Here is a 13587-nt window from a genome sequence, read left to right on the forward strand (position 1 = left end):
GAGCCCTAGCCTTGAGCTGAACAGCTCGGGAACAGCGCCTAGGCCCTGAGTTCAGCCCAAGACCGGCACGAAACAAACAAGAAACAAAAACAAAAACAAAAACCCAACACCAAGTTGCCCTGTGCAGGGGCCCCTGGCTAGGCAGAGACTGAGTATATGCTATACAAACACCTGATGCTTTCCCCAGGGGACACTCCGAACCCCAGCACCTCCCTGAGTCACAGACTGTTCCTCATGTTCAGGGGCAGGGAACCTGAGCTGGGGAGCCACTTTGTCTGCCACTTGGGGTGATGATGGCCAGTGCTCCATGCTTTCACAGGAGCTGAGTCCACCGGGGGGAAGTCTGACTAGGGCCGCACAGGGTCAGCCTTGCCTCTGTAGGCCCCCTGTAAGACTGTAGGTTGGAAGCACAGGGATAGAGCTGCTGATGGCTTCTGGGGAACCAGGTAGACTCTGGCCATGGGATAGGAGAAGGGAGGTCTGCTTCCCCACATGTGGAGTGGCCCAAGCATGGAGCCGCCGTCCTCTGCTGACATCTCACACTTGGCCTGAGTTCGCACAGGATCTCAGTGGCAAAGCAAGGGGGCGTCGCAGTGGAGATCTCTACGGAGGCATCCTCTGCTCCCCATCAGGGAGCCAAGGGTGACCACCCGCCACATGAACAAAGAGCGGGCTTCTCAACACTCTAGTCTCCTCCAGTATGGTTTGACTCTGGATTAACTTCCACTATTTCCTCCCCTTGTTAAGTGGGAATGCTTCCGGACACAGGACTGAGTGTGGGTACGTGGCCGGCAGGCTGTGCATGCTTCCGCTGGGTGAACCCGGTGATTTTCAGTGTGATTGGGGTCTGTGATCCTTCCAGCCAATCCTCTCTGCTCCTCTCTGGCTGTCGCTCTGGCTCCTGGTCCCCTCTTTACTATCAGCCTTACCCTCAAGTCACTCTCTTAATTCAAAGATGAACTGCCAATCGAATATTCTGCTAATGAAATGTCTAATCAATCTACAGCATGTGTACACTCAGCCTATTTGGAGACCTTCTGTTAAGTTGTTGGGGGGTGGGGGGAACACTGCCTGTAAAACACACCTCAGCCCAGTGTCAGGTGAAGGTCAGGTGACTGGCCATGTGACCTGGGCAATGGGCTAGGGTTTGGGGCACTGCTTAGGACTGCACAGTGCAATCTAAGAGGCCAAACTGATAGAGGCACCCCAATGGGACTTCAATCCATCGAGCAAAGATGAATTAAGTAGGTGATTCTGTAGCCCAGGGTTGCTCAAAGTGTGGTTTCCAGACCTTGTGCACAAGCATCCGCTGGAGGTGTTTGGTTAAAATGGAGACTCCTGAGTGTCACATCAAACAGATGGAATCTGAGTTTCTTTTGAGGGTTGAGCGTAAGAAGAGTCTCTATTTTGAACAAGCACTTCCGCTGATGTTATGCATCTTTGAGAAGCCCTGTTGGAAAAGCCACTACAATTTGCAAATGGCTGCCTACTCTAGCCAGTCCACCAAGCCAAAGACTAGAAGCTGAGAAGCCAGATGGGGCCATGATCTTTTGCCAAGGATGCTAAGACATGACCCCATCCACGGTGGGAAGAGATTGGGGGGAAGGGGGGAGGAGCTTAATGTGTGTCCCTGCCTCTTCACCAGGCATCATCCTTTCCGTGGCCCTGGCTGGTGTTCTTGGCATCTGCATTGTCCTGGCAGTGGCCATTTGGCTTTTCAGAAGGAAGAAGAGGTGAGTGGGTCAGCAAGGGGTGATTCATGGGGTTCATGATGGTATGCCTAGAAAGGCAGACTAAGGGAAGAAAGAGCCCCCCCCCATCAGCTGAACTCCCACTCTAGCAAGCTGTTCCCCCAAACACCAGGGCTTCGGCCTCCTTCTGTGAAACACTGGTCATTCAAGGACACTGCCCAGGCCTTGGAGATTTGCATACCAGCCCCTCATTAATGAGCTAATGACCCTGCAGCCATGGACAAGTCTCTTGAAGTCTCTTGGTTTGGTGATTTGTGCCTAATAGGAACAGCAAAGTTTTCTTTCTTTCTTTTTGGTGCTAGTACTGAGGCTCAACTCAAAGCCTTGAGCTAGAGTTCTCCCATACCCCAAAGGCTGACGCTCTACTGCTTGAGCCACAGCTCCACTTCCAGCTTTTTTGGTGGTTAACTGGAAATAAGAGTCTCACAGACGTTTCTGCCTGAGATGGCTTTGAACTGTGATCCTCAGACCTCAGCCTCCTGGGTAGTAGGATTACAGGTGTGAGTGAGCAGTACCTGGCAGGAAGGCTATCTTCTTACTAAGAAAAAGCCAAAAGGAAAATGGAGGAGAACCTGATTTCTCCGTCACATTAGCTATTAATATCTTTAGTTTATGTTTTATCACATGTGGCTTCTTCTAAAACATGCTTTTATTTCCTGGAATAAAATTGTCTTTTTAAAAGAGACTTCTAGGAATTATGGGAGTGAACAGTTTGAGACTTTCTTCAAAGTGCAGGTCTAGAATTTTTAAGCAGGGGCTGGGGATATGGCCTAGTGGCAAGAGCGCTTGCCTCGTATACTTGAAGCCCTGGGTTCGATTCCCCAGCACCACATATACAGAAAATGGCTAGAAGTGGCGCTGTGACTCAAGTGGCAGAGTGCTAGCCTTCAGCAAAAAGAAGCCAGGGACAGTGCTCAGGCCCAGAGTCCAATCCCCAGGACTTGTAAAAAAAAAAAAAAATAGAATTTTTAAGCATTCATGAAACAGTTGGAAAACAAACAAGTTGTCTGATTAACACTTTGGGGGAGGGAAGGTATTTCCTTTTAGGAACTGGAGAATTGAAAAGAGAGGAATTTCCCAGCTAAAGCTCCCTCATTGCAGGCCTGGGCCTGGCTGCTCTGGGCATTCTCCTTTGTGACTAACAAGCCCTGTATTCTGTGTGTTCTAGCAGCCAAAAAGGTGACAGCAAAGGAGTCATTTACAAACCAGCCATCAAGAAGGAGATGGAGGCCCACGCCTGAGATCCCTGGCACCCCTGGAAGTCCAAGGAAGGACCCTGCCTTGGACAAAACACATTGGCTCTCCCGACACTGGAAATACCTGTTTCCTGAAGCTCCACCTGTAAACACCCCAGACCTTTGTGAGGGGGCCTCCTGCTGGCTGCCCCTTTGCCCTGGTGTCAGTCCCCCCCTCTCCCCCAGTGTGAGCCACAGATGGGACAGGTTGATTGCTGGGTGAGAGATGGCTAAAAAGTGCTGGACTGTGGGTCACAAATTAAGCCACCTCCTGTTGGGCGGTTGTGTTTGGCAAATGCCTTTCGGTGGGTATGCTTTCAACTGTCCTTGAAATCCTGCACCTTCTCCAAGTTTCCAGACTAGAATGTGTACTCTCTGCTTAGGCAGTATTCTCAAAACTCAGTGTCTTTCCTGGGCAGAGTCATTGTATCCCTGGGCTCTCCATCTTTTCTGTCCAACCCTTCAGTCTGACCAGATAAGAAGGGCCAGGTTGTCAGAAAGCAAAATGAAAACACAAGATGACTTGTAATAATATATTGGGGACATCTCCAGTCTGTCCTTTGGGTCAGACACACTGATTGGACCTTAGAGCAAGGTGGCCTCAAGTTCTATTTCTTGTTGCAAATGAAAGGGAGGCAGAGAGAAAGTGGGGAGAGAGGAGACAAGGATGGGAGGGAGAATAGGGGAACTCCCTTGAGAAGGAACTGGAACTACAAGTTGCTTATCAAGCCACTGTCTACAGGCAGTTGTAGTCTGTATTTCCTGTTTTATAACTGGGCCATTCCTTGAAGACAAGTTGCTTTCTTTCTCTGACAGTACTCATGAGTTCCCCGATGACCCAATTTGCTTTTGAGCCTATGGGAAATGGGCAGAAGTAAAAATGATTGTAGAGCCTTGTCTCTTACCGGAATGTTCGTTTCTGCCACTTCTGTGATGTCCGTACTGCCAACCTGGAATCCGGACTTCATTCCTCTGTGAGGGCATCTGTACAAGCAGGGGCTGGCAGTCCTATTACTGAAGGACCAGTGACAATGGAATGTTACTAAGATTCTCTGAGTTCTTTCTTTTCAGCCACAAAGGAAGTTTCTGAGACTTGATTCCTTCTTCCTTTCCCTCCCATAGAGAGAACACTGTAGAGATCACCCTAATTGGTAGTTTCTTGCAGTTTACAGGAATCTCCTGAATCTCCGTCTCATCTTGACAGCATGGAATGTTCTCTTGAAGCGTAAATTTCTAATTTTTTTTCTTTTGCTAGTACTGAGGATGAACTCAGGGCCTCACACTTGCTTGGCTTGCTTGGTCTGCCAGTACTCTACCATCCGAGCCATGCCTCCAGCCTGGCTTTTTGCTGATTATTTTGGAGATGGAGGTTTGCAGACTTTTCTGTCTGGGCTGGCTTCAAACTGTGCTCCTCTGGACCTCAGCCTCCTGAGTAGCTAGGATTACAAACCTGAGCCATTGGCGCTTGGCTCTGAAGTATACATTTCTTTATAATATCTATTTTTTTAATCCAGTTTTCTCTATAACTTGGAAAAAAAACCTAACCTTTTCTGCTGCCACAATTTTTCATAGTGATGAAACCCTATGTCTTTGTAGTCTGTTTCAGTAGGCAGAGTTATGGGTGACTTAGTGGGGTCTCATAAGTGTATCTGGGGTGACAGCAAGGACAATGCTCTTCTCCAAGCAACATAATTTAAGTAACTTCTTGGCCTTGGTCCAACACTGTCACTCAGAAACCAGCATAAACTCCAGAGCCATGAAACTGCCTTTCCATAAACCGTGTTCCTGAATGAGTTTTGAGAGAGAAGAAACTTGCCCAGAAGTTAGACGGGCAGAAAGGGCCCTGTCTTCTACAGTCTTCCCTTTGCCTTCCCTTGCCACAGAGGCTCCTGAACCTCTTGATTCTGCTTACTATCTTCTGGTATAATTCGTGAAAATCTGTAGCTGTCACTTTAGGAGATGTTCTAGGATTTGCTGTGTAGATTCACAACCCTGTTCCAAGTGAGAGGCCTAAATTCCACTCCCTCATGAAACTCTCTGAAAACTCCCCCCAACCAATCTTGGGGAAGCGCTGGGGTTGGTAGCACCCCTCCGTCCCTGTGCCTTTTGGCTCGAGGTCACTGTGATGATGGTCTGTTTAACACTTGTGTATTTATTGCACCAATGATTGTAATGAAGATGTGCACTGTAAATACAAGAAATTATAATAAAATGTTTTTCACATCAGATTGATTGGGTGGGAGGGGAGGCTGTAAGCTCCCTGATATTAAGAAGAACAAATAGTCTTGTCACTGTGTCCAAGGCTTAGAATCTAGACAACAGACATGCCTTAGTCACTTGGGGTACAGACCTTTGGAGTAAGTGGCTCCAGGCCACACAGCTGTTTACTTTGGACCTTTGGAGTAAGTGGCTCCAGGCCACACAGCTGTTTACTTAGTGGGAAATTGAGAGTAATTAGTACAAGGCTCAGGGAAAAGATGGGGTGTCGCCTCGAAGAGCAACTCAGAGCTGGGTGTGGTAGTTCACACCTATAATCCCAGCACTCAGGAAGTTGGGGCAAGGATTACAAGTTCAGGTACCCCCCCCCGCCCCGGGCTACATAGATGGTCTCCAAAACAACAATAACCAAAAAAGCCATCTTTGAATAGATGGATGGAAAAGATGGCTGGAAAGGAATATGAATACCGGGGACACCTCCCATGAGTCTTCTTTTGCCTGCGAGTATTATACTGTGTGGCATGTACACAGTCCCCAATCCCCTGGTTGCCTGGTTCCTCACTTTGGCTCCTTTTGCAAAACACACTACCACCTTCTCTATAGCCTTTTATCTAAAACCAGATTTCACCTCCTGGTTTGCTAAAAGAGGCAGTCCTGTGTGGGTTACAAGTAAGCGCCATCATTATTGCTGTGAGTTATTTACAGAAGCCTCCCATTTTCACTTTAGTAGCCCTAAGACAGAGATCTGTGAACTGCCTCTGAGTACCATGTGTCATGAGGTGATGCATCTGGCCCAGCTCAGGAGGAGAAACAATACAAGCCCTCCACACCCCTCTGATCTCTTCAACTGGACCGCTAAAGAGTCTTCAGCCCTCCCCTTTGGCATCCTACCAGGTGCCATGGCCCGCTGCAGCCATGACAAGAGGTGAGAAGACAGAAACGTTCCCCTGAAATGCTCACACCATGGGACACTTCCGAGAATGAGCAGTGAGCCGCTCTGTTCTCCATGGCCCTTCTCCCCATTTCCTGAGCTCAAGGCTTGTCTGGGTTGATGTGAGACGTTTGCAGCTCATTGGTGAGAAGCATGGGGTGATGGCGGAACTCAAGCTCTCCTTCAGCTTGCTTTTACCTCATCTAAATGCAGCTAAAACACAACGTAAAGCACACAGTCCAACAAAAATAAAATATAATGCTAGAAACATGACACTTCAGACTTCCTAGTAGCGTGACTCATCTATATATTCTAAGGTCCACCCCGGGAGGGCTCCATGCAGGTGCCCCCCACCTGTTTAAGTCTGCGCCCAGTACCTGTGTTACCTAGGTAACTGGCACACCTGGAGGCAGTTACCCCCTTCTCTGAAGTCACATCCAATCCACCTGGCCATACCTCCCACCTTTCCCTATATAATCCGGCTCAACGAGTCCCTGTTCTCTTTCCTTTTCTCTCTTGCTCTTCTTCCTTCCCCTCTCTCTCCCTGCACCTCCATCTTGTGTGGGCCGGCAATTTGCTCTCCCCCAATAAACTCCTTTCTGCCTGAACCATGTAGTGGGTTTCCTTCCTTGGACCTTACATATATATGCTGATACATACACATGCATACATATATATACACATAATTAGTATATATATAGTTATAAGGATGGTGTATAGAGGGGCTACTATTTCGTAAGTCAGGTAGGTAATGAGTACATTTCTTTTTGGACAATGTCACCCTTTCCTTTGCTCTATCCCAGTTTTTCCCTCCTGTCCCCATATACAGTATTTAAATGAGATATTTTAGTTTCCCCATAAAAACTCTTGAAAATCTGGTGTGTAGTTTACTTACAACAATCTGGATTCAGATACTATGTTTTCTCTGTAAACATTGCTCCATGCTTAGATTTCACAAGATTTACAGTTGGAAAAAACAGTTGCTCCAAGCATATTTAAGTTTCCCAAATTACTGAATCGGTTACCAGTTTTTACATGTAAATGTATTAAAATAAGAGTTTCTCATTTCCACTAACCACATATCCAAGTGCTGGGTAGCCACTGTGGAAAGGCCGACCTTAGGGGACTATGAAGATGTAGACAGTACAGGAAGGGTTAAGCGTAGAGGACTTCCACACAGAATAAGCCCTGCATAACTGCCTTGGTGGTTGAGAAGTAGGGGATAAGGACTAGGGACATGGAGGAGGGGAGGAAATAAAGGGGAAGAAGAATATCAAGCCAAGATAAAAGGATTAGGTAGCAGATCTTGGCCTCAGTTTCTCCTCTCCCTGAGCCACTTTCTTCAGTATCGGTAGCTTCTTTGCCTTCCTTATCCTGGCTATTGCCTGGGGATTTCGGTGCTCAGAAGAGACTCAGGCCTGAGGTGTCTCTAGTGCTTTGTCTCCAGCTCTCGCTGTGTGCAGAAGCGCCTCCTACAGAGCCCTGCCAAGTGCCAACTGTGCCTCTCCATGCATGTACGCACGTACGTACGTACGTACCCGCGCATACACTCCCACCTCCTACGACCTCAAAGCCCAGAAGTTCCCATACCCACAAGGTGTTTCTAAGCTTCCCGAGACGGCTAGGTTAAAATGGATAGGTTCTGGCTGACACCCACATCTGAATTCCACCTGGCCTGCACTGTTCGCTCAGCCCCACTCCCACCTTGTGTCCTAAGGCGTGGTCTTCCTTCAAGGTGTCAGGAGTCCTAATTCCCACTTCCAAGAGGAAAGGGGAGGAAGTGGAGGCATTATCCTCAGTATGCACCAGTAGGGTTGGGTCAGGTGGCCAAGCACTCTGGAAGCCATCCAGCAGGGGCACAGGGTGGGCCTCCTGGCTCCTATTCAACTGTCACAGAAGGAAGATGTGAGGCCTAGTCAATGCCTTGGGGGGGGGGCTGGTGTCCCCCTGCCCCACCCACACTTCTTGATTATAGAATGATGGGACAAAGTACTGTGCAGCACCAAATAATTCACCATAAAAAGTGATTGCCACCAGGTGAGCCTATCATCGCCTGTAGATCAACCAGCAGTTGTAACGCCTCTCAGTGGAGCAGTGCTGACTCAGTGTATCTTCGCTCTGCTGTGCAATCATGCGGGGAGAGGTAGAGTGATAGCCCTACCTTGGAAGAGGAAAGTACCTGGCTAGCCAAGTCCAGCTCACACAAATACAGTAGCACCAAGTTGCTCAGCTGCCAGTATTGGAGCCTCTTCCACTGCTTTGCAGTAGAAGGCACCCCAGTCAGGCAGGGGCCCCCTAAACCACCACACACTAACTAAATACTAAACACACCTGTGTCAATGATCCCCAGAAGCCAACAACATCCTGTCTCTACTCTGCATGGTCATCTTAAACCTTAGCCTTGGCTCAGATAAAGTCTGACCCAGGATCACCAACTGAGGTTTGGCACAGAAGTCAGGTCAGCCCAGCTCCTAGGGTGTTTCCCTTATCTCTTAACAAACAACAAAACAACCCACCAGGCACTGGTAACTCATGCCTGTGATCCTAGCTACTCAGGAGGCTGCGATCTGAGGGCTGTAGTTCAAAGTCAGCCAGTCAGCCTGGACAAGAAAGTCCATGAGACTCTTAGCTCCAATTAGCCACCAAAAATCAGAAGAGGAGCTGTGGCTTAAAGTGGTAGAGCACTCTAGCCTTGAGCAAAAAGAGCTCAGGGACAGCACCCAGGACCTGAGTTCAAGCCCTATGACCAACAAAAAGCAAAACAAAACCATTTCCAAGGACATATTCATCGAGCTTCCTCTTTTCCTAAGTCTAAACTGGAAAAAGGAAATGCACACATAGTACAAGTATACATAATGTATGTGTACATATACATGGCTCAAATGGTAGAGTGCCAGCCTTGAGCAAAAAAAGCCAACAGATAGTACAAGGCCTTGAGTTCAAGCCCCAGTATCAGTATTTGTGGGTGTGCATGCACGCACACACACACACACACACACACACGTATATGAGAAATAGTTGAGGTGATCGGTATACTCATTATCCTGATGGTGGTGATAGTTTCTCCATATATGTGAAAAATGTTCAAGTTTTATACTTTTTATGTGCCATTTATCTTGTATTGGTTATTCCCCAATAAATCTGTGAAAAATGGAGAAGTGGGAAAAAAAAACCCAAACACATTACTGTCCTCCCCCTCCCCCCTCCCAACAAGTCACACCAGTTCCCATCCTGGCATTTCCACCAATTGTCTATCTCCTCCTGGTTCCCTGGAAGGAGGGGCTTGGCTGGGGTTGGGGTAACCCTTGTCTAGGACTCACCCTGTGGATGGAGGTAGCCCAGAAAGGAGCCAGGTCTCTAGTCACGTGGCCAGCAAGTCCAAGCCATTATTTCTGCTTGAGTTCATTCATTTCCAATATTAACTTTTAGTTACTTGCCATGAACACAACACGCACAGAGCCCTTGAGTTCAAGGGCAGATGCAGGTCTCTATGGCAACTTGTGTATCAGTGACAACAGCCTTCTCTGGAAGGAGCAAAGATTTTTCTAGTGCAGTCCATAAGCTAACTAGCTAGTTCATCTGCTGAAACCAGAAATTTAGATATCCTGTACCAGATCTCATGCTTCCTAGGGCTGCTTCCTTCTTCTTCCCGACCATACGTGTAACCATTTAAGTTTTCCTGCATAAGGTACTTCCTGTCTATAAAGCCATCAATGGATGCAAGCTGGATAATCATTCTCCAAGTCATTTCCAACTGACTCTCGTACCTTCCCATTCAAAATCAAATATTTAGGGCTGGTGGAGTGGCTCAAGTGGTAGGGCAGCTACCTAACAAGTGTGAGGCCCTAAGTTCAAATCCTAGCATTAGAAAAGAATATAAACAAAGACTTAAGGAACAACTATGGCCTGCTAGGTACAGATTACATGGTGGGGACTCCAGTATGATTGAGACAGGGCCTTTATTTTCAATGAGCTCCCAGTCTCATAGGAATGCAACCAGAAGCCACTAGCCACAATGGCTACACACTAGTCACACACACACACACACACACACACACACACACACACACAGCCACTACTGATCTGTAGCCCCATCACACAGGTGCCCTTCATCTACCTGTAATACCAAAAACATCATCTTATGTATTTGAGCTCTTTTGTATTATTCATACTTGAGTGCACTTTATAATTGTCTTAAAACAACACATGGTGTTTTGTTTGTGCTGGTAACTAGGGCTTGAGCTCAGGGCCTCACAAGCTCACTTAAGCTTTTTTTGCCCAAGGCTGGTGCTCTACCACCTGAACCACAGCTCCACTTCCAGCTTCTGGGTGATTGGAGATAGCCTCACAGACTTTTCTGCCTGGGCTGATGTTGAACCCAATCCTCATATCTGTTTCCTGAGTAGCTAGGATTACAGGCATGAACTACTAGCACCTGTCGAGTACTTGTGTGTTCTAATTTGTGTGGCTTACTACATGGCCCCCAAGGACAAAGATCTCTGCATCTTGGCTTTTTTGTTGTTTTCAGTGTGGTTTAAGTAATAATACAAGTGCTATGAACTCTACTCTAAACTCCATCTCTGATTCTATACAAGCACTAAAAAAGCATATAGTTTTTTACAACTAGATAGAAACAGAACCTACACATGAATCCACCGTTAAGCCATAAGTACCACCTACAGAGGACTGGGCCTTGGAACTAGGACTTGCATGGGACTCCTAACTTAGTACAGTCACCAGCGAGTTCTTCCCCATAGTTGGGCCCATGAGCCAGTGAGCAGAATTGTTCTGTTGTGCATTTTCAGTGAGGTGAAGCAACCTATACTTCTTTCCACTAGAGGTTTCTCACATGCTCAGGCTGGTCATAGGAAAATCTCCATCCCAACTGAATGCCAAACAACAATTAGATGAGAGCCATGCTTGCAGTGTGGAAGGGCCTAGGAAATGATACACAAATCTGGGCTGATACCTGAGAAATGTGAGCTTCTTCTAGCTTACAAGCATCCAGTAATATGATCGACATCACCCTGGAAGGGCCTTATTTCAAACCAGAGTGAACTGCTCCTATGTGGATTTGAGTAACAGGCCATCCAGTTCCCTATAAGTCCTGTCTGAGCTTGAAGGCCCAGTTTGACCCGAAGGACTCCTCTTCCAAGGAAAGGAAAAGCAAAGGGACTACAGGCTACGCAGGTCACCAGGCAGGAACCCATCAGTACCCTCTTCCTTATCTTACTTCCATCTTTGGCTACTGTCAGATGTTTTCATTTTGTTTTTGTGCTGGTCCTGGGGCTTGGACTCAGGGCCTGAGCACTGTCCCTGGCTTCTTTTTGCTCAAGGCTAGCACTCTGCCACTTGAGCCACAGCGCCACTTCTGGCCATTTTCTCTCTCTATATATGTGGTACTGGGGAATTGAACCTAGGGCTTCATGTATACGAGGCAAGCGCTCTTGCCACTAGGCCATATCCCCAGCCTCCCTCAGCTTCTTCTGTGCTCAAGGTTAAAGCTCTGCCATTTGAGCCACAGTTCCACTTCCAACTTTGTTAATTAAGTTGGAGATAAGAGTCTTATGGACTTTTCCTGCCTACTGAGTAGCTAGGACTACAGGCCCGAGCTGCTGATGCCTGGCTGTCATGGGACATTTTACAACTTCACTATTTTATCATTACTTAGGCCTTAGTGGCATAAGATATAAAATGTTATAGAGGCCATACCGACCTCTTCTAAATGCTGAAAACGGCCAGAATAAAGCTTTATGTGAAATGAGAAATATAAATGTGATGATAAAATGCTCTAGCAAGGTGTGGTGGCACATGCGTGTAATCTCAGCACTAGGGAAACCGAGGCTACATAAATACTCTAAGCAAAGCACTTTAAGATTGTGTGACATCTACCCTGTCTTCTTGGAGTTAGGAATGATGAGGCCTAGCATAACACTTCACTAACCAAAAGCCCACACGTTCTAGGAGCTCTTCCTCAGAAGCAGGCTGCTGTATCGTGCTGGGGTCTACACTGAGATAGTATGTTTCAGGCTGAAACAACTGGGCAGAATACCAGGACTTTTCTCTCACAACAGCTTATATTAACAATGGGAGCCCAAACCACTTTCTGTGCAGTCTGTAGATACCATCCTTACTTCCTTTAAGCTAAAACACATTTGTTTGTAAAATTAAAATCAGGATGCTCTAAAAAACTCTTGGGTCACTACACTGCCAGTAAGGCAGGCCAGGATCTAGGTAGCGAGAGATCTCCAGTTACAACTACTAGTTCAAATGAACTAAAGATAAGCTTACAGTAGAGAGAAACAATATCAGTCTTTATTACTCAATTGATTCAAGCATTCAACAATATGTACTTTTCCCTCTGCCCAGAAAATCCTTCACAGAAGGTCTTCAACATCAATATCTACTCCTCATTCCAATTTTTACCCAGACCCTGGACGCTGACTCAAAGGCTGAGGCAAAAGGGATCATGAGCCCTAGGTCAGCTTGAACTACATAGTGAGACCCTATCTTAAGAAGAACCCAAAAGCTCATTACAGATAACAAATGAAATAGTGAATATACTTATTTTTCTATATATGTCTCTATGACTATACACTATGGCCTTCCTTGTCAGGCTATTTGAAACAACTGTGCCTTATTCATAGGTTCATATTGCAGCTTCCTAACATTAAGCTATTAGCATACAGAAAACTTGCTCAGAGCTCAGAACATTTTTGGGTTTTACCAGATTACCCATTTAAGAGATTTGTAAAACAGTGGCAATCGCCAAATTTGTATGTATATTCATGCATACCTATGTGTATATATGTGTATGTGTACACATATACACACACACACGATACTGGGGTTTGAACTCAGGGCCTCTTGTTTGACTAGTTTGTGCATGATTGACACTCTTACCACTTGAGCCATGTCTCCAGCCCTGTTCTTTGCTGGTTAGTTGGGAAGATAGAGTTTCATGAACTTTTCTGAAAGGGTTACCTTCAAACTTTGATCCTCTGGCTCTCAGCCTTCTGAGTAGCTAGGATTATAGGCATGAGCTACTGGAGCTCTGCTCTGTATTTTTCTTATTTATCTAAGTATCATATGTCATGCTAGGGATATGTCCCTGTTTTATGGCCTTCTTAGTGTCCTTCACTCTGTATAACTTCATGTTCAGTCTCCATGTCCTTGACTTTTCAAGGAAAATCTTGCATGAGGCTAGAAAACTGCAAACTCCAGCAGAAGCACTGGGATTACTGCTGAGAAAACATTCAGGGGCATAACTATAACCGCTTATCAGACTGTGTCCAGCCTTGCTAGAAGCCCCACTCTTGGTGAATCTCTGGACTGAAATCCTGGTATTTTAAGTATAGGGAATGGGATGGTGTGCAGCTAGTGGAGAACCTGGCTGCAGCTCCAGTTCACGCACGGTCACTTGGCTCCCACGACAGTAAACCAAACCCATTTG

General features: G+C 46.6%; 1 protein-coding gene across 4 annotated transcripts in view; it reads left to right on the forward strand.

The window, feature by feature from the left end:
- Positions 1-5212, forward strand: part of Ca12 (carbonic anhydrase 12) — a 54959-nt gene extending 49747 nt beyond the window's left edge. Inside the window, exons 9-11 of one of the 4 annotated variants that reach the window (XM_048331707.1) lie at positions 748-780; positions 1646-1733; positions 2920-5212. In XM_048331707.1, coding sequence (XP_048187664.1) covers positions 748-780; positions 1646-1733; positions 2920-2992 — 194 coding nt within the window. In that variant the 3' untranslated portion in view covers positions 2993-5212. The remainder of the gene's footprint in view (positions 1-747; positions 781-1645; positions 1734-2919) is intronic. The other 3 variants (XM_048331708.1, XM_048331709.1, XM_048331710.1) reach the window with 3 other exon arrangements.
- Positions 5213-13587: the final 8375 nt, after the last annotated feature.

Source organism: Perognathus longimembris, chromosome 23 (assembly GCF_023159225.1).
Source record: "Perognathus longimembris pacificus isolate PPM17 chromosome 23, ASM2315922v1, whole genome shotgun sequence".
In the NCBI taxonomy this organism is placed as follows: Eukaryota; Metazoa; Chordata; class Mammalia; order Rodentia; family Heteromyidae; genus Perognathus; species Perognathus longimembris.